Here is a 25,652-nt window from a genome sequence, read left to right as displayed (position 1 = left end):
TATGTCCTGTCTAGCTATAGCATTTTTAATAAAACAGAGAATTACAAAGAAAACAAACCAAACTGCCTTAAAACAAAACAAAAACTCAACAACCCCACACACTACTAAAAGACACATCCAAGAAAGAGGACATTTACATCGGATAAACCAGTAACTATTTATTTACTATTTATTTACATCAGCAATAAAGGGACTGCCCTAGCCGTACGAGAAGGGAACCTCTGAATTTTCCTTAGTTACTTTAACTTAGCTCCAGGGAAGTTTATTTGCAGAAATGTCTGCAAACAAGACAGCTCTCCTCTTGAGAGCTGTTTTCCTGATTTTTCATGTTGCTGGCTGCCTACAAGCCTGTGGGAACCATTAGGATCATCCGCTGAAAAGGTGCAGGGAACAGCTGTGTCTCTCCATTATGTACAGCATGGGCCTCAGCCCAGAGACCAGCTTCACATCTGCTTGCTTGGAGAGATCAAAAAAAAGCTAAGACAGGAGAGGACAACTGATCTGTGGGTCCTGCACTTCCCTTTACATATGCTGGCCATAAGTGTGGGACGTAAATCTCCACTTACAAAAGGAAAATAGTGTCATCTAAGCTGGTACCAGCACATGTGGCAGAGAAGGCAAAATGCCAGCTGGCCTCAGGCCTCCTCTTTTCTTTGTATTTTCCTCTTTCTTAACATTAACAATCACTTGGGTGTCTGTTTCAGACAGTACACATGATGGACAATGCTCATTCGCTTAAAAACAACCTGTTGCAAGTTACAATAACCATGCATGTAATTATAATTGAAAGAAATATAATTTTATAGTTAAAAATGAACTATAAAAATGAACTATGCACCAATTTAAGTAAAGCTTATATGCAAATAAAAGAACCAGGAGAAATTAAAAAGAAACACTATCAAGACCTGCACTCTAGCCTGTGTTCTAGAGGCCATCAAATGGCATAATCTCATGATTGTTCTCCCTGCCTTTACATTTCTTCCTTTTGTTTGCTACTTACTTAAGGTATCTATCTGTATTAAATCCAAATTTTCTAGAGGTATGAAAATGAGATTGGGTTAAGCCAAGGGGACTGCGACCAGTTTAGATCAACAGAAAACGTTGGTTTTTATGCGTTAGGCTCCTGAGGGCTGGGAGCACATCTTCTCGTGTGCCTGTACACCACCAGCAAAACAATCCGTTCATCCTGACTTGAATTATTTTTTTAGATACAAGAAAAAGACAAATACAGCGTGAATAATAGCAGCTGTGTTCCCAAGGCTAGAATCTGCATTACGCAAAACCAGAGGTCTCTGCTTCTAATTAAAAAGCAAAGCCACCAACACTCATTTAGTATGTGTGTTAATTACATGAGATTTTGGTAAGGAGGTATCATTATTATAATAGCAGCATACAAGAGCAGTACTACACACCAGGGACTGTCATTAGTACCATCGAAGGAAAAAATCACTGGGGAGTTGTGTAATTGGACCAACTCCAGCCGCCAGAGGCTGTGAGTTGGCAGGCAGATCCATCAGCTTGAATGCGAAGGTGTTTATCCTTACCTTCCCTCTCCTACCACATGCAAACCAGCTGCCTATATGATGCCTTCATTTAAGGTAATGATTGACAGATAGTTCTGGGGCCAGAAAAATAGGCAAGGCTGCAAAATGCTCCTTACATTTTTAATTGTCTTGGTGGGATAAGAGGCTTTATGCACACTATCATAAGATACAGTGACGTGGTACCAGGGCACTCTCCCACTAGGCTAAAGGATATATGGTAAAGATACACTGGAGCAGCTGAAAGTAAGTCTCAGGAGTCTCTTTTATAAACTCTGCCTTCAAAAAACCAAAAAGCAGCTATAGCTAAGAGTCCAGAGTCACAATCAAGTTACTGTGATTGAGTTACTGCATATCAGCTGAATGGTGGCAACGGTTCACATGTGCACTCTTAATCTTTGACAGAAGAGAGCTAATTTGATGCAGTTCTGTAGTGGGCAAAGGCAATTCAGTTTTCCTCTCAAGTGCCACAGGCAAAAGCACGCGTGCAGGCACCAGCAGTTGGTGACTCATTAAACACAGTAACTTGATCAAGTTGGAGACCTAAATAACTTCCCTGGTCTGCAGAGAAAGTTAGACTGGGAGGAGTTTTCTGACTGACCCAAGCACTGCAGTATTGTAGCACTCAAAGTAAAACCTCTAGTAGGAACAGAAATGAAGGCTCTACAGGAGCTCTAGCATCTGAAGTAATTCTCCTTATAAAAATCCAAACTCGTAACAGTGATAGTCAGCAACCAACTGTCTCGCCTTAGTATTTATTTCACTCTCCTACAGAGCAGAGTTTTCTCTGCAGGGACCATTGTTTCATCTGTAAGAACAAGGACTAATGAGGCTGAACATAAACAAACAGCCCTTTATAGCAGAAGACAAACGGCAGCTGCGGGACGGAGCCAGGGCTGTCTGTCCCCGGGCAGTGGTGGCAGTGGCAGTGGGACGGAGCCAGGGCTGGCTATCCCTGGGCAGCAGTGGCAGTGGCAGTGGGACGGAGCCAGGGCTGGCTGTCCCTGGGCGATGGTGGCAGTGGCAGTGGGACAGAGCCAGGGCTGGCTATCCCCGGGCAGCAGCGGCAGTGGCAGTGGGACGGAGCCAGGGCTGGCTGTACCCGGGCGGCGGTGGCAGTGGCAGCGGGCTGGTGGCTGTCCGTCGCTGCTCAGACCAGCATGCCATCTTGTGGCAAGGCACCCGCATGCTTCTCAGCTGCATCCGGCAAAATCAAAGCTCAAAAGAAGGAGAACAGAAAATCTTGTACCCACCCTACTGTATTTTATAGCTAGCTATTACAGTGCAGTGTGATTTCCTGAAGGACGGCTCTCATTTCCTTGTTCTATGAAAATTAGCAAAGAAATTGCCAAGTTTGTCTGTGTGCCAGGCTCACTGCTCCTCCGCATTAACAGTTTCCACCTGTAGTCTGTTACAGGCCAGTAGCACAGCATTACCGTACTTGCAATGAGTAGATGCTGTACAGCCATGTGGAAGAACACTTCTGGCTTGAAAAGAAACACGAGATGCAAACCAAACAAAAACAGGGAAAAGTCTGCAGCATGTAACAGAACAGTAAGATAGATGTCTGTTTTCACTTTTCTAAAGGGCATACAAATATGTTTTGCAGGCAATGCTGCAGATTTGGGCTTAAGGACTGAACAAGGGAGGGAAATATATTTCAGAAAGTCATGTCTTAAATACAAAAGAACAAAAAAGAGCTGCAGAAAAAGCTGAGAGAAAAAAGCAAAAAGGATATCACTACCAGCACTATTAGCAGGGGAATCCAAATTGATGCAGCCAGATACTCTACCCTCTGGGGCCTTGAGATCAAAGGAGTGTGAACATAATGCAAAACATGTCTTATATGGAGTAAAACTGCACTTAGAAAAAAGTATTGTGGTACTAATGTCTGACTGGACGCAAGAAGATGGTGCTGTTAGCACTACATAATTAAGATGGGAAGAATCAGAACTTCAAGTTGAAATTTGGAGGTTAAGAAAATCTGAAAGCAGTAATACCAGTGAAGGAGAAGAACTTAAAGCTGAAAGACCAGTGAACGAGCAGTGCAGTTAAAAGTAAGGAAGTAATCACCTTCAACTGTCCTGCAGTATACCTTATACACTTCCATTTACTCTCTTGTAATAAATTTTTGACACTTACCCACTGCTTCTTCTTGGTCTGGGAAATCAGTTGTTTGTGCTGGCCTGCTAGCTTCTTGATTTCTTCTAAAAATTCTTCTTTGCACTTCTCCTTTACCTGCTTACATTTTCTGTCCATCTCTCCTTGTGCATTGGCCACAGCTTTATTTACAGCCTGCCTTTTCTCTTCTTCCATCTCTGTACGCAGCTGCCATAAGAAGTCAGCAAGGCAAGTCAATGGACAGCTATTAGAATAAAAGTATCTTTTTTAAACCTCTACTCTTTAAACTCTATTATTGATGTGGGGGGAGGTCACATAATTAGAGATTTCTCCTTTTTAGAAAACAAAAAGTTCTCTCCTTGAGAGTTAGAACAAAACTTCCATCCCGTAAAAAACGTTCAAAATTACAATGTTGCTGGATTTCTATTCTGCTAGTCATCTACAAAAACAGCTAAACAGGTTCCATGTACATTTTGTCAACAATCAGTTTACAAATTTATGAATTTATCTTAGACAAAGATTTCATCTTTTCCAAATCTACAACTGCATATAAATGTACAGCAAGGGCACAATGGAAAATGCAAAACAGAACATCCCTGAGTTCAATAACAGGTACCTTTTAGAATTCGTTGTCGGTGGGATTCCTTTGCCCTTGCTCAGCTTTCTAAAAGTTTAGTGTCTTAATCCTACAGGATCAACACCTAAACTCCCTAGGTTCATTCCATAGTCTTTCATCTAGACGGAAATTCATCTTGTCTTAAGACAGGTACTTGAGAGAGGTCAGACAAATCATCGTCTAAAATTGTCCTGCTCTCTCCAGTCACAGGTGACCAGCTCAGGCTTAAATATTGAATTTCAAACAGGTTATCATTAAAAAAGAAAACTCAAACAAATTTCAGCGAATCTATTTAAAGTTTAAGTCAGAAGATCAACAAAATAAGAGGTATTTATGAATAGCACTTAAACAATATCACTGTTTACAACCACATTTGACAAAGGAGACAAAGGCTTTGGAAACGGATACTCATGAATGAACAATTAGATTCATTTTTGGATCACAAACTGATTTCACTGGACAAGAATCAAACAAAGCAGGAGCTTTCCGCTTAAACTAAGGTCTGCTGATATAGAAATGGTCTAAAAAGGAATAAGGAAGACTATTTTTATGTGGTCTCTTCAGAAAAGGTTTTTGTTCGTTTTCTTAAGAGTGGATGTTACAAAAGTAGAAAACAATGTGAAAAAAATCCACACTCCTCCTCTCCTCAAACCAGAGTGTAGCTGGTGTTTGACAAGCGTTACCTTTTCCACTGCCTCTCGCACAACTCTCTCAGTTTCTCTTTTGTGATCAGCTTTCATCCTGTCCTTGAAATCATTAAAGATTTTGGTGTATTTGTCATGGCACATGTTCTGACATACTCCATCATTATTGGTCTGGGTGCTCCGATGCAGCATTTTTGGAGAAGAGGCACTTAACTTCTTGGTCTGAGTTGCAACTGAAACTTTTTCAATGGGCTGAGCCATTGTGGGAATTTCCTGGCTTGAACTTACTGCTTCAGTTTCAGGTTCTGGCTCCTACAGAGAAAGAAAAAACTTGTAAATCCAGATATCAAAACATAGCAAGTTAACTTTCAGTTCTCCCTGAAAAAAAATGTTATATGACTAATGCCAGTGCAATTAACGTGAAAGGTGTCTGTTGAAGACTTTTAGTGCTAATGGGATGTGGAAAACCAGCATGACAGTGGGTAGGCACTTTGGTCAGGCTTTTTCTGACTTCAGCTAGGAGCCCTTCAGAAGGAAGCACACATATAGTTCAGTATGCCACACTCACCAGCCTCACTTCCCCAAAAGTACCACCAACATCAGAAGCTGTGCTGAATCACTGCAGATCCCTTGGGATTACTAAAGGGTTGCTATAGACTTTTCCCCTACCCTTTTCCCTGAAGAAACTGTAGCTGTGTGCCCAAGGTTCCTGAATTATTTTGGCAAACTCTGGGCTTACCCTGGCCCAACAGGCTCCACTGGAGTCTGTAATATTCCACTGATTTCACAGAACTGCTGCAAAGATTGATTAGTACTTCAAAGGTGCTTTGAAGATGAAAGCTAATGAGTGCCCAAGTCTTGCTTCCAATAATATAGAACTAGACTTGGATGACCACAGAAGCTTTCTGTAATTACACAATTATCAAGAAAGAAATCATAGTTGCCGTAGTATACTGTACTGAATTTAGCAGCCTGTGTTATTACACTGTAACACTAATTGTTCCTGCTCTTCAGAACAGATAGAAGTAATATTATTTGATTATTCAATTATATTTGAAGTGTCTGAAGACACAAACGAACATTATTTGTTGGTGTTTTTTTAACTTAGATTTTTCTTATGGTCATTTAACAGTGTACAAACACAGTTCTTGTAACACCAGACTGGCTCAGGACTGGACTTCGCACTTGTCTGTCTGATGGGGCATGGCTCACACCAATCCAAAGGCTGACTATGTATTCCCTTTTGCAACCAATTACTCTCTAATAGGTCACTGTGATTGACTTCCACATCACCGATCAAATGTGAGCAGAGCTAAGAAGGCAAATGTTAAGACATAAATATATGAAGTCAATTACAGCATTTGCTTGATAGAAAACACACACACACACAAAAAGACGAGACATCCTAAACTGTCGTCTCCCTATTTTGCACTCAAATATAGTGACACGAACCATGTGTCACTGCCTCCATCGATGAAGATGCCTCACAGAGCTAGCCCTGCAGCATCGGGTACAACAAAGAGGCAGATGCCCAGATATTTCAGGCATCAAGGCCATCCCACATAATTCTGGTGCTAAAATACTTGAACTCTTCCCTGTAAATGGAGTCCTTTTCCAAGGACTGTGCATATTTACAACTTTTTCTTAGTGTTCAACACGCAGCTGAAACAAGGCCAGGAAAAAGTACTCAAAAGTCAGGAAATATGACATTTACGGCTGTCTCAGCACCTGCCCCCTTGTGTACAAGCGTAATAATGCAGTCCCTGGGTTTCACGATCCATCACAGGTTTCTGTTTCCCTCACTTCATTCAGTGTGCAAGGTGGATAAACAAGGAAGTTCGTTCCATGGACAAGGGTGGATATGACATGTTATAAACTTAATGTTCTTGATTGTGCAAAATACTTTCTAATTTCTGCTGTTTATAGGCTTACTAAGTAGCCTGAATTTGTCATTAAAACAAAACATGCCGTAAGCTGACTGTTGATTTAGTTATGATACAGAGTATTAACACAATGACCCCAGTGGCTTGCATGGGGGAGCGTGATTATGTTTGTTAGCTCCTCGGACCGAGCTGGTCCTTGGCTGGAACTTCCAAGATTGTAAAATCAGTAAAGGGTGACAGAAACCAAAGGAGTGTCTATTAAAATTTCAGACTTTTTGTACTTTGCTATCTCTACAAACATGGTAATTGAAGTTACTTACTTCCTTCTTGAGTTCCATGCTCTGGTTACGTCGTCCTTTCTTTGCTCTTGGTTCCTGAGTAACCTTCAGCTGTGAACGTTAAGAAAAGCATATTGGATCATTCAGAAAACCAGTTCATATAAGTAGCATTCATTTTAACATGACTGATGTACCTTTTATTTTTCATTATTTGCAATTATTTAATTTAGCAAATAGAAACTTAAATACTGTTCTTAAATGACAAGTGCACACTATAAACTTTCCACATTATCACTGCTGACTATGACTGCATTAAGAAACAAAATTCATGAACAAGTTCTAACATTCAATACATATTTGCTAAAATACTCTTAACCATTCTTTTCTTCATTTCACACACAAGTTCAAACACTTGTTTTCTGGAATATTCTGATATCAGTGACCCACAATTAGGCAGTAGATCTTGTTGGAAGCCAGAAAAGAGCAATAATTATAAAGAGAATGTGTACATGTAAAGATAGTAAGCTTATCCAGACTTGCTATAATTGATTAAAACTGTATGCTTGGAGGGGTATGAAACTACATGCTTTAGAATAAAAGCCAATCTCCAGCAACAGAAACAAGGGTGATATCTAAGTGGATGGTATATTGTCTTACAATGGCTTACAGTAAAGTTCTTACTCCTGTCTTTGAAGCATCCAGTACTAGTTAGTGTTAGTGACAGGATACTGCAGTTTACTGCAAAGCACTGAGTTTGACAGCTCCTCTTACGTTCCTGTATCTGGGAAACCAGTGAAACAGGTATAAGCATTAACCAAGTGAAGGATGAACAGCTGAGGTGGAACAGAAAATACGCAAATGCACACTTTAAACCCTATGACTGACACTTCTGAAAAACTGGGAAAATGCCTCTATTATCTTTCGTAAATACTATTTGTGACCGTTTTCCTGTTTCATCACACGTTGTTGTGTGACTGCATACATGACATTAAATAAAGAGGCTACAAAGGGTTAGCTAAGCAAATTAGGCTAAAAAAACCTAAAACCACGTCGATAAGGAGCATCTCCTTAAAGCAACATCCAGTTTTATAAGCTTTATGGTTTTAGCTACATATTGGATGATAGATCTGTTTGACAAAAGGGAAGAGGGTCAAAACATGCTGATTTTTTATAAAACAGACTTACAGAGAGGCTAATGGTTTTAAATGAGGAAAAAAGATGTTGCCAAGGAAAAGGCTGACAAAAGTACAGAGAAGCATCCTGCAAGCTATGAAAATCTTACTGCCAAGTCAGTAACAGTGAATATGTAACACCCTCTTGGACAATGAATGACTAGCAAGGTTCAGCTGTGATAAGAGAATTTCCATATGGCAATGAGAAGTTTTGTATCTTGGCCCTTTGTGCTTTTCACCTTTGTTAAAGCAATATATATTTTCTTGTTTTGCAGAATTATTTTTAATTACTTTAATCAGTTGCTGGTCACGTGGTCCTCAAGTGCAACATTTGCACTTAACTTTAGTTGGACTTGCTGAAAATGTAATGATTGCCGTTACTCAAGGGTCTGCAACACAGAATACAGTCCAAAGTGAACACACTCCAGCTGTGAAAAGGCTGAACAGCTACAGGGCTGTCCCTTGATGGGAGTCCAAGAAGGCAGTGTTGCAGTCTATCTGATATCCATGACATTTAACTTGAACATTCCTATTTAACTTTAGAGATCTTGGTCTGTCTCGTCAAGGTGCTGTAGGTGACAATCACTTAAAAACTTCCTAGAGGTCATCCAAGAAACTGGAGGAAAACTATATTCTTGCTATCACTTAACCACAAAACTTATTAGGGAAAATAAGCCTTTGAACCCTCTTGTTGTCACTACAAAACTGCAGACAGAGCACAAGGTTAATTTAATAGCAGATTAATAAAAAACAGTTCATTTTTGTACTCTTTAATAAATTGCTCTGACTGGTAACGTTGTGGGAGCACTCACCTGCTCATTGCTGGTGGAAGAGATACTTGACTCTGCCTCCTCTTCCCCTTTATCCTCATTCTTTGATTTCCAGAATCTCCCCTCACGAAGAAAACGCTGGTGCAGTTCCAGCTCATCACAGGCCTTCTTCCACCCCATACTGCGTTTCACGTGCAGCCGATGGATGTTAACTGTGATATCTTGAATGTTTTCTGAGGGGATCCAGGCCCTTTTGAATACACAGTACAGACAGGTTCAAAAACATTAAATACGGATGAAAGATCTTGACCTGAGAAGCCGACATCAAAAGCAGCTTTTCACAGTGGCCGATCGCTGACAATTCCTTTTTACTCACAACTTTTGTAAACCCAACACATTTGAAAAAACCAGACAGCATAGCGTTCGCTATCTGTGTTATTGTAAGCGCTCACTAGCTGTGGGTGCTATGGCTGAGAGTCTCTCTCATTTTTGGTGAGCCACAAACCTCCTCCAGCACCAACAGCAGTCACATCTTCTACCTGTTCTCTTGCTAAACGCCCTGAGTCAGACACAGAAACATCTTTACTGAAGGTTCTTATGCTAATCCAATTTAGTCCTTGACCTCTTTGCTAAAACTCTCAAGCAATGTACCAAATTATGACTTCAAATGGAGACATTCTGTAGTTTTGGCTTCTGTCTATCACTGAACACATGTGGGGTCTGTCATACTCTTGGACTGGATTCATGCCAGTGACTTGGTTCCAAAGGTACTGTGTCCTCTTAAATATTTTCAGAGACTCCTTACAGAGTTAGATAGGCAGCTCTTGACATTTTGAAAGGTTATACCAAGCAGCATTGGACATTAAAGAAAAAGAATCACTGCCACACATATCTACATAACAGAGTAAATACTGTAACAAATTAAATGTCTGCGGTCTGACTCTCAATTCTTGCAATATAAATTTCATTTCAATGAAGTCAAGGAAACAGTGCTAATTTACACCAACCAGGAATCTGGCCTTTTGTCCATGTCCAGCACAGTAACTAAGCAATGGAACTCTAGTAAAATGTATTTTGCCTATTCTACCAGCACTTATTTAAAAAGTTGCAAGCACCTCATCCCACAAGTGTCACGTTACTTTATTAAATAGTTTGAAGTGGTGTGAACTTAATGCCAAAACTACTAAGGTTATAAGCTGCCTTTGCAAACAGATTCAAGGTAAATCATTCTGTGACTGTGACAAGATCCTTTATGCATTTTACGCCTATTAGAAAATCTTAGTAGTTCATATAACAAATGAAAACATGTTATATACTGTTCAAATTACACTAAAAGCAATTTAAATAAACAGCCTCATAAAACACTGTTACTGAATTGTCTAGGCCCTTTTGGGATGCACCAAAACATACTTTCCCCAAACCCATGAATTACTTTGCAAATGTCTCCTCTCATTATAGGCATATAAATCAAATAGCAAAAAAAATCAGTACATCCACTGCAGTAACACTACTATAACCCTCCCCAAATGCTGAACAAACAACTGGAGGTGTAAGTAAAAGCTGATCTCTGAGTGAAGTTTCCAATGTAAAGAGTTATTCTCTGAAATTGCAAACTGGCTCAAAGCAGAAGCTCTGTCAATGTTCTAGCAATGAGACAGAAACATTTGTGATGCTATGTTACTAAAACACGAAAACGCAATGTGCCTGCTCAGAACAGAAAACTGCACAAAGTCAATACTGCTGGTACTAAGAGTACATTTCTGTCCAATTTTCACCTTGGCCTGGATTAGCAGGCTGCTACTGATTTGAAGAAACAATTGAAGTTCACTTGCTTCCTTTAATTAAAATGACATTAAGTAACATCCCTATAGCAACTGTGGAAAGGGAATCTCTGAGCCATTTGGCAACTTCAGATGTGTTAGACTGAGCTTTAAATTTTCTGAAACAATTATGGCAAAGCACTCAGTCTTTCTAATGTTGGCAACTAGCTGAGCCAGGATTTACAACATGGTAGATGAAATAAATTATTTTAAGTATTGTTTGTAAAAAGCAGCACATGAAATTAATAAATTACCTTTGGTGGTGATGGCCAAAAAAGCGAACATCAACTTGATTGTCCTCTTTCTGCATGACTTTGGCTGGCCAAAACCCAAAGCCTTTCATTTTGGCCCACACCAACTCATGATTAGGTATCTGGAAAAAATGTTGTCTTTATTATTGGATATGAAGTATTACATTGATTTCCCCCACAAATATTTTGCTGTAATACTATGCTAGTATCTTAAGAATATGCTTGCTGTTTATGTCTAATGCTATTTTCATTTTTATCTTCTCACAATACACATTCCCCTGTTAGATGTACTGCTTGGATCAAAGAAAAAAAAAACACAAAGTCTGAAAAGGGTGTAACTGCCTATTGAAAACAGAGATCTTAAGCAGCCCAAAAATTAAACTTGTCTTTATAGCTTCATCCAGGAGCAAAGCTTTATTTCTGTAAACTCCGTATTTTTTCGTGAGACTGTTGTAACTGGCTGATAACCAAGTTTTATAACCTATATTGTGACAGCTTTGAACTTCAATCAACATTTCATTTGTGTAAGATACCTAGACTTACAGAGTCTTAACCACGCTTTTGAAACAAGCCTACTGAAATGAAATACTCAATGCATTAATGACAGCAAAACTTTACACAGAAAAGCAAACAAATAAAAATCTGTATCAGCAACATACGCAAGGATAGCAGAACCAATTGTCAGGTCGCGCGTTCGACAAATAAAAACAGTTCTTGCAAAGCTGTAGTTCATCCAGCTGAAAAACAAAAAAAGTTAAGTAAGCCCAAAAAATCCTGTTTATGTGACTTCAGTAGTATCCCTCTCCTTTAGGTAGTTAAATTTTTCAGCCTTGCTTGCTAATTTGGTGGAGTTCCTTCTGTCTGTGCAAACCAGAGGTGTGAAACTGAGGTGAGCTGAGAGCGGATGAAAGACAAGCTGCAGAATTGTTATTCATGTTTTAGAAAAACAAGGCAGAAAGGGGGAGACTAATTCAACTCTTAATGATTTATTATAGCTAAAATGCAAAGAATAGTTCTTTAAATTCATCAAATAGTTGAAGTACATTCTGAAAGAAGTAATTCTACTATACAAATGGAGAAAGTGTGACAGCTCCCCTAGCTTTATCTTTTGGTCTCCTCTGAATGTTGAGAAATGTTTCAATGCCGACTACAGAATTTGGTAGGAATCTCACCCCAGGTTCAACTTATATTAGCAAGTAAATTATTTCTAGTCCAATTATGTATTATTAGATTATTTTCAAAACTAAAATTTGAATATCAGTATTTTCCAAATGATAGTCTAGTTGCAAAAAAAAAAAAAAAAAAAGAACAAGGAATTCTGAATCAGCTGTTTGAAAGTTAAGGGGAAATTTATAACAATCTTCACACCCTTTTCATTTTTGTAATATGGAGGATAATTTTCTTAGATTCTGAAAGGAAAATCAAGTATCTTGTCTACATCTTGGTTAATTGGTGCTACTTACTTCATGACATGTGTCTTTGTAAAGCATCCTCGCTATATCAGCCTGTTCGCTGTCCGCTATAAATTAAAAATAAATGGTATGAGCAATCATAGTATGATCACAGTGCTCACAAAGATTTGCAGCTGGTATTGCTATGACTTTCATGCTATAATTGTCTTGCTTTGAGAATACAAAACATAATGTAGTCACTTGGATAACCCTTCCATTTAAAATTTTCTAATAATCAGTTCTATATTTGTTTTCTCTTTCATATTTATATGCAAAAATACTGTTGGGAGCTTTTAAACCGAACAATACAAGTACGCATCTGAGGAACAGCAGCTGGGAGACAGGGTTGCTCTTAATAAGGATCCAGTTTCTTTCTCTGCTAGTGTCTTAATGACACTGCAATTGTCCTAAAACATGGCTCTCTGCTATCACCACTTGACAGGAACACAGGTACAATCACATAAGTATTTCTGCTTACAGTAATGCTTCACAGATTATCACTATATGTTTCCCTTTACACCTGTGTATTTCTCTATTAGCTCATTCCCATCTCTCCCCCACCAACACAATGTGGATCTTCTGATGCTGTAAACAGGCTGGTCCCACCCTCCTCCCAGTTTCCCTGATGTGGGCCATGTCTTCAGGGGAAAATCACATCTTTCCTGAAATGATGGCTCTGGAGAACCTTGTTCCAGGACCTGGCTATAGCTTATGGACACGGTGGTGATGTTTCTCCACTTCCAATCAGACAGTCTCACCATATCAAACAGTCACTTATTACCTTTCCAGTGGCTGGCAGCTTTTCTGATGGCTGTACCTCCATACACTGCACCAGCAGGACATTTCTAGTGTGGATATAACTATATGTGCTGTTGCAATATGGCAGATATTGCCCATGAGTGAAAAATATGTGTCTATAGCACGTTTCTGCTGACACAGCATATCAGAGATCAAACCTCTTTCCACTCTAGAACAACGTATGCATACTGGCATAAATCTGCAATATAGATTGACTTACGACTTAGGCTGCAGAAGAAACAGTATAGCAAAGGTGCAAATTCCTACTAACAGGTTTAGCCAGAGAGGATGAAAATAGTTGTGTAGTAGATGGGCCAGAAAAAACCCTACAAAATCCTCTTGCAGCTTACTTTGATTTTTAAGGGCTCTGAAATGACCTCATCCACACTTAAGATTATCTAATACCAAAGTGAGTTTCCTACAGATAAAGATAGATCAAATAAAGCAAGCAATAAATGTAGTACTTTACCTCCATAGAAAATCACTGTGTTGTGTAGAAGCAGCTGAGCATCTGCTTTGAACTCCTCATAACTCCTGTACTTTCCTTCATTTACTTTCTACATGAAAGAAAACATACGACTGTGAAAAACTGTTAAAGTGCTGTCTGTATCTGTTTTATACAGAGAAGCTTTCACAGAAATCTGCATTATGCAACACAGATCAAACACTGCCTTTCCTGCATACAGAAGGAATACTTACAACCTTTTGACACAGTTTGTTAGTATCTGAACACTGGCTGCATTGGTGCCTTTATGCAATGCCCAGAAGTAAACCAGGTGCTTTAATACTTGACTAATTAAAAAAAAAAAAATTCTCTTGGTTGTAACAAGGTAAATCTGTAGTAGCTTCATCATAAGGTGTGGCCCAGAACACTTGTTCAAATTCAAATATATTCCCTGAGGTAGACGATTTTGTACCTTAGAAGATCAGCTAGTTTCAAATCAATGTTGACTGCCTTTATACTTCCAGGATCTTCACTTGACAGTCAGTGTTTTCTGATGAAGGCTGATTGTCTTACTCTTCCAAACTCGTAACAAACGCCTACATGGAGCCCTGCAGTTAATTTTCCTAGTATGGTCTTTTGCCTGATGAGGAATGCAACATTTTCAGTTGTGCTCTGTCAAGATCACCTATGAGAATTCCAATCATTCAACAAAACACCATCCGTTTCTAGGATGCTATCAAGGCCAAAAGACCTTTTTTATCAGCTGAAGGTGACACAGTGAAAGGAAGGCCTGATCTATTTGCAGGCTCAACCACTTGCCAGTATTTCAAGCCAGCCAGTAGTGTTGGTCTCCAAAACTGCCAGCGAAGCTACTGTTTATGCATATGTTTCAACAACCATAATAAAACAAAGGCTTTTCACATCTATGGTTGTAAAGGGCAATATATACTACAACATTGCATAGTAATCCAGTTGCAGCAATGAATAAAGATGAATATGCCACTCATTTTGGTCATGTGCAGTTGATTTACATGAGTCATGGTCAGATCTTTGGTTCAGAAAAATACAAAAACACATTTACTAGTACTTTATTTTTGGAACAATTAATACAAAACAGATGTTTTAAGTGAGTCTTTGTTTTTTGTGATCAACAAAATGACTGGTTCTTTATGAGTCGTTTAGATGTTTATGAAGTTGCCACCTACACAGGGCCTTAATGACTAAAACCGGAATATGGTCAAAAACATTGGACCAGATATGCAAACATGGACACTCAAGTCCATATTCAGTGACTTAGATAAAAGGTACTTTCTCTAAAGATTTCAGCTACTCACAGCTCCTAGTAAAAACTTAGTACAAAAGGAACTGAGGATACTCTATGTCTGAAAACTAGGCACCACTCAAAATAGTTTTACTTTGTTACCTATTTATGAGGAAAAGTTTGAAATTTTAAGCTCCTATGTTCAATGTTGGATACAATACTGAAGTACTGATCATAAGGAGAATTAAACAGTATTAGTGCTTTAGTCCTTAAGGTTTATCTTCACTGTAAATAGACACCATAAACAGTGTGGAAGTTAGAAAGCAAGTCACTCTACCTCCTGTATAGTAGGAACATCAACAGCTGAGTGCACCAGCCTTCTATACATGGGGTGTTTGTTGTCCTTCCCTTTCTTGTTTAGATCTATAGCCTGAAAGGACCATGAGACAGTGTAAGTTATTGCATTTAGAATCTGCTTAAAACACACACACAAAAAAATTAAAAATGCAATAGTTTGGAATATTTCAGGTGGGGAATACACAAGGTCAAACTGTCGATCCACAAGTTGACAGACTACATGTGTTTCAAACCTGAAAAATGTCCATTTCAGTGGAGCCACAGCCCTATTGCATAAACTACTCCCGCCAGAACGACATTAATCAGAGCAACGAGACATGGTAAGTGTATGTTGAAATACACACACCGCTTATGACAGGGAATAAAATGACCCCCTCTTGTAGCCCTCCTCCCTGCACAGTCACACATGGCCAAGCGTAATGCATCCTCTACAGTGCAACCCAACACTTCGATAAACTGCCTTCCTTCAGACTCACCCGCTCCTTCATACGAGAGACTATGAATCGCAGGTATGTGCTCATCTCTTGTTTACTTGTGTTTTTCTTCTTGATACTCTGTCAAAGAAAAACAGGATCATGTTATTATTTTGAACTTGACTTAAAAATTCATCCAATAATAATTTTCTCTGCATCACAAAGATATTTGAAAAGGTAACTAAATCACATATCACACAATCTTTTAGGGGAAATACTTTCTGGGAAATTAGTAACACTAATATGTCACAATAACAATGTATGTCGCTTTGAATTATGTCTGGGCTGAGGACTTCAGCTACAGAAGGATTACAGGTTTTATTTCCACTTGTATCCATAATACTTTGTCAAAACCTCTCACTTAAGTAAATAATTAGAATAAAATAATGAAGAAAGGCATTTTAGGGAGCAGTTTAAAATTTATTTAATGGTCTTTTTATTAGCAAGGCATTAATATTTTTGATAAAATCAGAAATTATTTTTAAAAGAACATCCTGTACCATCTAGAAATTATGTGCTTACTAGGCAAAATGACATCGTCTAGGAGGAAATCAAATAGGCTTTAGCCAACAAAAACTCACAGTACTTTTTGCTGCTCAAGAAACATAGCAGTTGTTGATTTTTCTGAGTCTTCCTTCAAAAATCTAATCCAGATTCCAGAACACAGACTACTTTTTAGCAGTTCAGGATCCAGAGTTTTTCCCCCTCATCTTAGACTTGTATAGAAACTTATCCCCACCCTTCAAAGTCAATCCAGGCTAGTGGGAAGCACTGCATACAGAGAATATGCTGCTAAAGAGAAGGTGGCTCTCTGTAAATGCCTGGTGTGCTCCTACAAACCAGCCTTTCCAATTACAGGTCACAGCAGCCGTGCACTTTTCTGCATGGCCTTACAATAGCTGGCTGAAAAGTGCTATCTCCTCCTTTCTCTTGCCTACAGGAGTTCTCCAAAACAAAGCACAGTGAAACAACAGCATGGGTTCCAGGTTTATTATCCTGGAAGTGACTTCTAACGGCTCACATCTCTTGCAAGAATGTTTATTTCTCCTTACACCTCTGAACATACTGAGTGCCAAGCTGAGTTCTCCCCTTCTCGTGCCTCACATCACCATCTGTATGCAAACTGTGTGGACCAAACTGGCTCAGTTACACCTGCATCTTCAAATGTCGATGGTCTTTAGCAAGATCCATATAATTGTGCAGATGGCTGTTGCTTAGCAAACACAAGAAAAAACAGAACCCATGTCCTAATAGGTAGCTAAAAGAGGTATGAGGCTGATGAACTATTAATCACTACAAGTGTGCTACTTTGTACTGAATTACTTATATATGACTTTGAACATATAGAGGGAGCAGACACACTGAGTACAGAGCAACTACTTTTACATATTTACCTGGCAAGAGTATAAATTACATATCAGTGTAAAAAAAAAGGGTGAGATTTGATTGTGTCTCCTCTGCTTATATGCCTGAAAATCATAGACTGGCCCTTATGCTACAATAAGCGTGCAACCTATGCATCTCAGGATTGTGCTACCTCCTTCTTAAACCAAAATTGTACACAGTACTACCAATGAAGGTGTTTGATTGATTGCTTAACAGTACGCATAGAATCATTACAAACTGCGCTGAAATATCAGTTCAATCATGAACATATAGAGACACTACAGTATGCATAGCAATAGTCCTGACAGGACTTTTTACCACTGCTGGGTAAAACTCATTATTGTGAAAAGGGCCAGCACCAGCTCTTTCTAACACTTACAGCGCATTTAAGCATTATTTTCATAATATTAATGGTTCCCAGACCTTCCTTCCAAACTCGGGAACAGGACAGAATTTTAGCCTTCTCTGTATAGCTGAATCACCTTCTGTATATTCATGTTTTACTTTGCTATAAGAACATGCATCCTGCTGGAATTCAATCCACCTATTCAGTTTTGCATAAACCGACATTGCTACTGCAAATGCAAACCAAACGTGCATTACATTATCTGCATTATGAAACACTGCTGTCATTTTGTCATTTTAGGCAGTGGAGTGCTGGATGCTTGCTAATGACACAGCATTTTGAAAGAATGAAAATTATTAGGACACAATAAAATTCACTTGCACTGACTAGTCCTTCTACAACTCTTTTTCTGACATGGTTCTAAATTTATCATCCTTTTAAAGAATTTCAGAATTCATGTGAACCATTTTTCATGCCCTGGTAGGCAAGACAGTTTGGAAGAGACTGTGTTAAGATGGATGGTTTGCAGTCTTATCCTTCAGATCATAAGAAAAGATAGATAGCTGGCTTTGTATCGTTACTGATGTCACCAATTAATATCATCTTAAGCACCAATGAAAATGATATAATTAACTTGCCAATTTAGGCAAACTTGAATTCCTCCACTTTTCCTTCAATTCCCTACATTGATTTATTTTAAGAAAAATTTCATCTCAAGTTCCTCTACTAAATGTTGAAAGGTAATGAATTTAGGGAATCGAAGCCTATGAGCCAGGAAAGTGCCTTTTTATGGCAAGGTCGCTCACTCTTTGTAGAAAGGAAGCTATAATCCAATCGCTTCATTCACTTTTCAACAAAGATTAGCCCTTTAGGAGGTACCACTCACAAATTCTTTGGAAGCTATAATGGAAAATGTGTAAATTTTTAATAAAAAAAAGCCCATTATGTCTTTTGAAGACTTGACAGAGAAGTCAACCTAGAGCCACTTAAAGCAAGAAAGCAGATAATACTAGATGGAGGATATGATTTGCATAAAATCCATTCATATTACTCTGACACAAGAAAATATACTCACTATCAGGTCCCTTTATAGACAGAGTGCTATAGAAGCAAGTATAAAAGAAAATTAGGTCTTTCAATTTCCTACTTTTGGGAAATGAAAACAACGATGGTGGCTTGTGAATCTGTAAAAGTGGCAAGATCCACTGTGTATCTTTGTCCACAGTCAGATCTACTACGATATGCTACTGCAAATATTGCTTCAAAGTACAAGTTTCTTTCAAGGAGACTGCTAAGATTCAACCCAGCCCCAAAAGATTATCAGGATCTTTATACTTGCAGATATCATATTTGTATGATATATCATCTTAACATAGGGTTGTCTTAGGTCTGGCTGGGATGAAGTTAATTGTCTTCCTAGCAGCTCATATGGTGGTGTCGTTTAGATTTGTGACCGAAATAGTGCTGATAACACACTGATGTTTTAGCTCTTGCTTGTGTTTGCAGTGTCAAGGCCTTCGTTGTTTCTCACTCTGCCCCCACAGTGAATAGACTGGGGGTACGCAAGAGGTTGGAAAGACACACAACCAAGCAGATGACCTGAACTGAAAACCAAAGAGATATTCCATGCCATATAACGTCATTCTCAGCAATAGAAATGGAGAGGAGGGAGTTTAAGGGGGAACTGGCTGGGCATCAGTCTGCCCATGCAGGGTGGTGAGTGACTGCATTTGCACAATTTGTTTTGTTTTCTTTCTCTCCTCTTCCTTTTCTTCACTTATTAAACAATTCTTATCTCAACTCAAAAGTTTTCTTGCTTTTACTCCTCCTCTTCTCTTCCTCTGTCCCACTGGGAGTCAGGGAGAAGTGAGAGAGTGGCTGCATGGTGCTTAGCTGCCTATCGGGGATAGCCCACAACAAGGATGATTCCTAATTCACACCAGCCTTTAGAGAAATCTGCAACCCTTCTGCTTTGAATCATGGTAAAACTGAAAAGCTTGGTCAGGCATATGTGTTTACATAGGGGATGTAGGAGTGAAGTAATAAACTTCACAATAGCAATCCTCATGTAGAAGATTAATGAGATCTGGAAAGTGGAAGGCCAAGGCTGCAACCTAACTCTGCTTGTGGGTGCAGGAAATACCTTATATATGCCTTATTCTCTGTGGCACATCTATTCCTTAGAAGCTGGTACCTGAAGGTTGGATTTACATTGCTTTCTGTATTCAGTAGTCCGGATTAATAATACTGCTTAGCTGGTAAAGTGGGTAGCTATATATTGCACTGTGCAGGTGTGACTTATTTAGCAATTCTTACATGCTTACAGTGCAGGAATTCACTACAAGACTTTACGAACCACACGAGGTTAGCAGCAGCAAGGGATACAGCCAAGAAACACTCCATCCTGCAATAGCATCATCTATGATGGAAGCGACTATCCTTTGCACCCTGAGTTAGCATGTAGCTCTCGACTCCCAGGGTGACAATGGTCACTATGCTGCAGTTGCTGAAATCTTTCATTTGAAGAGAAAAAAATGGAGAAACTTTAAGAAATGAAAAGTGTTAGTGTCAGCATTCTGTCTAGCTATAAGCATTTCAATTACATTTTCTCCAAGTAAAGAGGTTTCCCTATAATCTCTCATTAACGAATTTTTTTTTCTCTTCCTCCCTCAACTGTCATGTGTATACACACATCAAAGAGCTTCATCTCAGTGCAGTGATGGATTAGGTGAAGGCTGCTCAATGACAGATGCGTGTTTCTAAGGCACCAGTTCCATTCTCAGAAGCAATTCAGGTTTCCAAGGGTATATCTGCAATTCAGGTTTCCAGGGGAACTATGTGCAAGAGTCTAACGTACATTCACCACTGCTATTTAGAAACTCCTTGCTTTATCCACTGGCCCTTGGATTTTTTTAGGGCTTTCATTTCCAAAGGAATTTGGTGCTACATATGAAAAGCTTTACTATTCTGCCGTCCTCTCAAACTCCCAACCCTCAGGTCCTGAGGTTTCCTGCACCATTAAGAAAGGTATGCAGGCACACGGGATGGGTCTCAGAGCAACCAGTGCACTGTATGCCCTAAGCAGCATATAGAAAAGTATCTGCATGAGTAGAATATGGCATAAACCCTGCTTTTTTCAAGATCATATACAGTTAAACTAGACTTTTCAAAGCATTAGGTGCTTCTGGAAATGTTGCAGCTGAATCCACAAACTGGTCTGTACTTGTATGGTGCATTAAGCACCTTCTGAGTAAGAAGAATCGTAGAAATTAAATACGCTTTTAGGTGCACAGAGGAGGTGGTAGGAGGCTCTAAGTGGAAGTTTGCCAGTTTTCTCACTGCTGTGGACAAATTCCTTTATACTTTATTAAATACACCTTACGCACTGCCTAGTTCTGGGGGCTCCCTGATTTACCCAAGGGTGCATGCAGCTGCAAGATGAATGGAAGGATCCGCCGAGCACTAACACCCCTCCAGTTGTGGGCTCTGCACACCGAACCACATGGTGCTAATACTGGTCCTATACTACGACTTCCCTTCACCCACCAATCCATGGCTATTACTTGTGTGATTATGTCAAATCCTGTTTATAGAACATGTTTCATCACACAGTTATCTAACTCCTACCATAACACCCCATAAAGTAAGTAAATAGACCCATATTCTTTCTTCCTTCCTTGTATTTTACAATAACTACTGTGGCTGACAGCTAGTACCTAAAACTCCCTGATCTAGGTAGTTGAGTTACTTGAGTAACATTCATGTTTCTGTGCTTCTAACTTTCTCCTGTTTGTCAGTTTCACTTGTTAAATTATGTCTAAAGTTGATTGTGAACTGCATGACAGTGTATTTTTATGTTCTCTATGAAGTGCTTAGTACAGTACCAAAACTCAGAAATAGCCTATTTATAGAATACCTATCAGCAAAGCATTTAACTTCTTAAGCTCTACAGTTTACTTTTCTTTCACATATACAAAAACCAGAACCATTGAAACACCCACTGTGATAGGTAGATTGGTTATAATTCCTCACAAAGCATTTGTATGGAAGATCATTCTGATCAGATGATTGTAAGAAATTTAAGTCAAGTGAAACCATATGAATAATTCTTTGTTTTTGATTCAGAACTCAAAATCTATTCCTCTGCAACAAACTATATGTCAACATAATTTTGCCTTTCTATAAAATTCTTCTAAAATTTGAATTTTTTAAAAAAAGAAATGTCAGTTACCCCAACATGTGATCAATATTCTCCTATTCAGATTTTTATATGTATCTATTTCCACCCTAAAAAACCACTAGCATTTTATCAGTATTTTCTGTAGCCTTTAGGTGCTAAATTAACAGCTGGAGAAAATTAATTTCCTCCTTTAATCTAACCAAAGAGCAGCATTAAATGTGTAAGTCTGCTGCATCCTTCAGAGACCAAGATGACTAACCCTGCCTTGAATGGATGGTTCCAGTAGGAGGGAATGTAATCTCTAAGTTCATTTGGTATTGAGGCTTTATCTTGTGACCTGTCTACCAGGAATTTTGCTGATAACACCAATATATTTCACTTAAGACAATGATTAGTCAGCAGTCAGGGAAAATTTTCATTCACTGCAATGTGGCTTGAATTGAACTTTGTTTGACTCTTGACTCCTGCTGAGAATTATGTAGGGTGCAAAATATTCAGATTGGTACTATCAAGTTAAAAAATAAAGCCAGAAAATGGACATTCTTGCTTATGGATGCAGTGGAGGAAAACCACCAGCAGGGAAACAAGAGTTCAGAGGAAGGTTTGCAAGGGACTGTTACAAATGATATGGGAGGAAAAATATTTTAAAGTTATGAACAAATCCTTGGCAATGTCCTTATAAAATGTTTCTGAGTAGTCAAGTGTGCAAGATAAAGCTGCACAGGTTGATTGAGCTAGTACAACCAGCAATTGTGAAATGAATAATCCAAAGGCTTGCTGACCTTGGCAGCATTACAGAAGCAATCTTTACATAAGAATGAAGTGTTCTTAGATTATTTCTCCCAATATATTAGGTTTCAAACATACTCTTACTTCACCTTTGTAAAGAGCTTTGAAATTCTGAGGTGAAAAGTGCTACGTCCAGTAACAAGAAAAAGTATGAAAATATATGTATCTCTTTGTCCCAGCTATTACTTTTCTTGAACGTACGTATTTACTGCTGATAATGCAAAGTAAATCCCATTGCCCTTACACAAGATAGTTAAGCTCTGTTACGTCCTCTGGACATCAGCCAGGGCTCTCCAAATTACCACAGTGTTTTGAATACAGGCCTCTCTCTTGCTTTTAAAATAAAATTAGAGCAGTCATGTCCAAGGAAGGTGGGAGAAAGTACTGGAAGAATACTGAAGCCTGACACAAAGGTGCTAGCTAACTCTCATGTCAACTAGACTTCTTTTGCTTACAGAGACTGTGCAAGCCTCCTTATTCCAAGTTTGCAGAATTAGGGCTTGAAGGGATTCGGATTAATTACAAGGAAAATAGAAGCTGCCAGCTCAAGGCAGGAAATGATGTCATGGCATTCAAAATGGCAATATTAAAAAAAATAGGTTGATCACCATCTGATGCACTGAGCAAGCTAAAGATCTCTGAGGCAGAAAATATTTAAGGAGCCCCCAAAACCTCTCCTTAGTCTTCATATAACAAGAAGGGAACCCATATGCAGAAAGACAGACACAGTGCACATGGTCTGAGTTTCACAGGATTTTTTCAAGATAAAAATTTGTTTAATATCATTGCCAGAAAGGATTTCAAGGCACCAGCATGAAAGTCCAACTGTTCTCAAAGCTGACCACCCTATGTATCTGTGCATATTTCATGCAATGATTCAGCATTTCCACTCTGACAACATCCATGTTACAAAATAGATGTTATAAGCCACCTCATATACAAGGTGGCTTAAACCATTTACATTCCCTACTCTCACCAGGTGTCACCTAAAATTATTGGTAAACTAGAGTGGAGACTGGATGCAGTTTACCTAATTTTAACTATTTATAAGATCTATAAATACTCATGAGAACCAACAATTATTAAAGAGATTTATTTAAAAATGTGAAAGCAATTCACCTATATTTGGTCATTCTCGTTTTTAACACAGGGAATATTGAGTAGATAAATTAAATGCTAGTAATTCAATATGGAGAGATATGGTACATGTCCTTATTCTTAACTGATTTTTCCTTGCCACTACTTCTTTTTCGCTCCTTTCCTCTTCCTTTAGGCACGTTCAATTTTCTTGCTATTTCCCTAAACCCTGAGAGCTCTCAGTCTGGGGCAACAGGTAACAGGTTTCTTACAACTGGTTCTAAGGTAACAGCAGTCAGAAAGTGCTGTTTTGAAACAAAACGACCCACGTGTTTTCAAAAACTGCTTCTCCGTACTACGAAGTGCCTGAATCCTTACATTCCTTGCAGCACAGATCATCTGAAGGTCAGTCTGCTGCTCCACAGCTTGATGTAAGCTTTTAACATGGGAATTTCCTCTCCCTCCAGCAATCCCAGGCAGAGCACAACTGGCAGTTTTATGCCTTTCTATAGCAATAATTTTATCTTAAACATTCATATGCATTATTCCCTCCATTTAAGGAAGCCTAGGAATGTGCTCCATTGGGGGATGGGACATGGAGACATATCTGGCTGACTCTAGGCCAGGTACCAGTAAGCACCATCCTGACTAGAACGTTTAGTCTTCTAATGACATATAGACAACATATCTGCTTGTTCTTGGAAAGTATATAAAAAATACTCTTTGCTGTCTCCCTATCATACTTATAAAAATAGCAATTTTAAAGAAAAAGCAATACAGATATGGATGCTATGGGTGAAATCCATGTTGGCCTTTTTATACCAAAAGAATCCACAGAAGTAAATGAGAAGCAGGATTTCACCCCATATTTTTTGATACTGCCCTCATTAATAACATGATTGCGGCTTTAAAATGTAAAATATGATTCCAATAAAATATTAAGAATGCAGTCATCAAAATACAAAAAAAATACATTATGATTCATTAAAATAACGTTAAGTAAAACCAGTAGCATCTTATACAGCAATTTGTTTACTCATGTTGAAGATTTTCACAATATACTGCATCCACACGTGGCATACATACATACACACATACCCACACAGTATACTGTGTGTGTTCAAATGCATAAGTAAAACTTGCCGGAGTTTTCAAAAATGACCATCTGCTACATGCATCATATTTTGGTATCTCTGTATAGATGCTCTAGGTATGTACCATCGTTTCAATATTCAGTTCTTTATCGATTAACCTGGCCAGATCATCTGGACACCTTAATGAATCTATTAATGAATATCAATCCTCTGATCAGCACATGAAATCTCATAGGTACTCACCCTGCAAACTGGGCACTGCCAGTGACTACTGCTGTCTCTAAGCCTGAACTCATCAGACAAACACTTGGAATGATACACACGAAAACACAGGTCACATATCAACACCTCTCCAGGCAAATGGCATTCAAAACAATACCAGTCATGATTTTCTGTTTCCCAGTCCTACAAAAAATACAAAATATTTTGGTATGACATTCTGTCAAAATCTGCAGGAACTAAGAACAAAATTGATATGTCTTGAAATCCAGCAGCAATTAGACATTATAAACATTTTAAGAAGTGTATAATGTTTAAAAAACGGGAAAACCTACATGTTTAAAGATCTTCAATAGTTTAATACACACTAACTCCAATAGAATATGAATGCCAAGTTTTAGTTTTTTCAAGTGTCTGATTAGTAACAATTTCAAATACGAGCTCTGTCCACAATGAAAAGTGGGTTTGTTTTCTACCTTTGTGTAAAACACTTGTTGACCTCTCTGTATTAAACTACAAACCAAAGTTTGTGCACCTCAACAGACCATACCTATTTCCTTGAACTACTCCTTGTTTTGATTGTTACAGTATATTTTCAACTGTATTTTTCTGAAGGGCGGTCCCTTCCAGTCTTTACTCTATTAAAACTGACAACTTTTCAGTATCAAAGTGTTGAGTTA

General features: G+C 38.7%; 1 protein-coding gene across 6 annotated transcripts in view; it reads right to left on the bottom strand.

The window, feature by feature from the left end:
- Window positions 1–25,652, bottom strand: part of ZMYND11 (zinc finger MYND-type containing 11) — a 109,547-nt gene that overhangs the window by 2,195 nt on the left and 81,700 nt on the right. For 4 of the 6 annotated variants that reach the window (XM_086614270.1, XM_086614269.1, XM_086614271.1 and 1 more), the window contains 11 exons: window positions 24,997–25,158; window positions 15,885–15,962; window positions 15,389–15,481; window positions 13,815–13,902; window positions 12,560–12,615; window positions 11,756–11,833; window positions 11,100–11,218; window positions 9,068–9,275; window positions 7,126–7,194; window positions 4,962–5,234; window positions 3,684–3,869 (listed from right to left, as the gene is read on the bottom strand). In XM_086614270.1, the coding sequence (XP_086470396.1) occupies window positions 3,684–3,869; window positions 4,962–5,234; window positions 7,126–7,194; window positions 9,068–9,275; window positions 11,100–11,218; window positions 11,756–11,833; window positions 12,560–12,615; window positions 13,815–13,902; window positions 15,389–15,481; window positions 15,885–15,962; window positions 24,997–25,158 (1,410 nt within the window). The remainder of the gene's footprint in view (window positions 1–3,683; window positions 3,870–4,961; window positions 5,235–7,125; window positions 7,195–9,067; window positions 9,276–11,099; window positions 11,219–11,755; window positions 11,834–12,559; window positions 12,616–13,814; window positions 13,903–15,388; window positions 15,482–15,884; window positions 15,963–24,996; window positions 25,159–25,652) is intronic. The other 2 variants (XM_086614273.1, XM_086614274.1) reach the window with 1 other exon arrangement.

This window comes from Tauraco erythrolophus, chromosome 7, assembly GCF_009769465.1.
Source record: "Tauraco erythrolophus isolate bTauEry1 chromosome 7, bTauEry1.pri, whole genome shotgun sequence".
Classification (NCBI taxonomy): Eukaryota; Metazoa; Chordata; class Aves; order Musophagiformes; family Musophagidae; genus Tauraco; species Tauraco erythrolophus.
The sequence above is the reverse complement of the archived record's forward strand: the minus strand, read 5'-3'. Positions and strand labels throughout refer to the sequence as shown.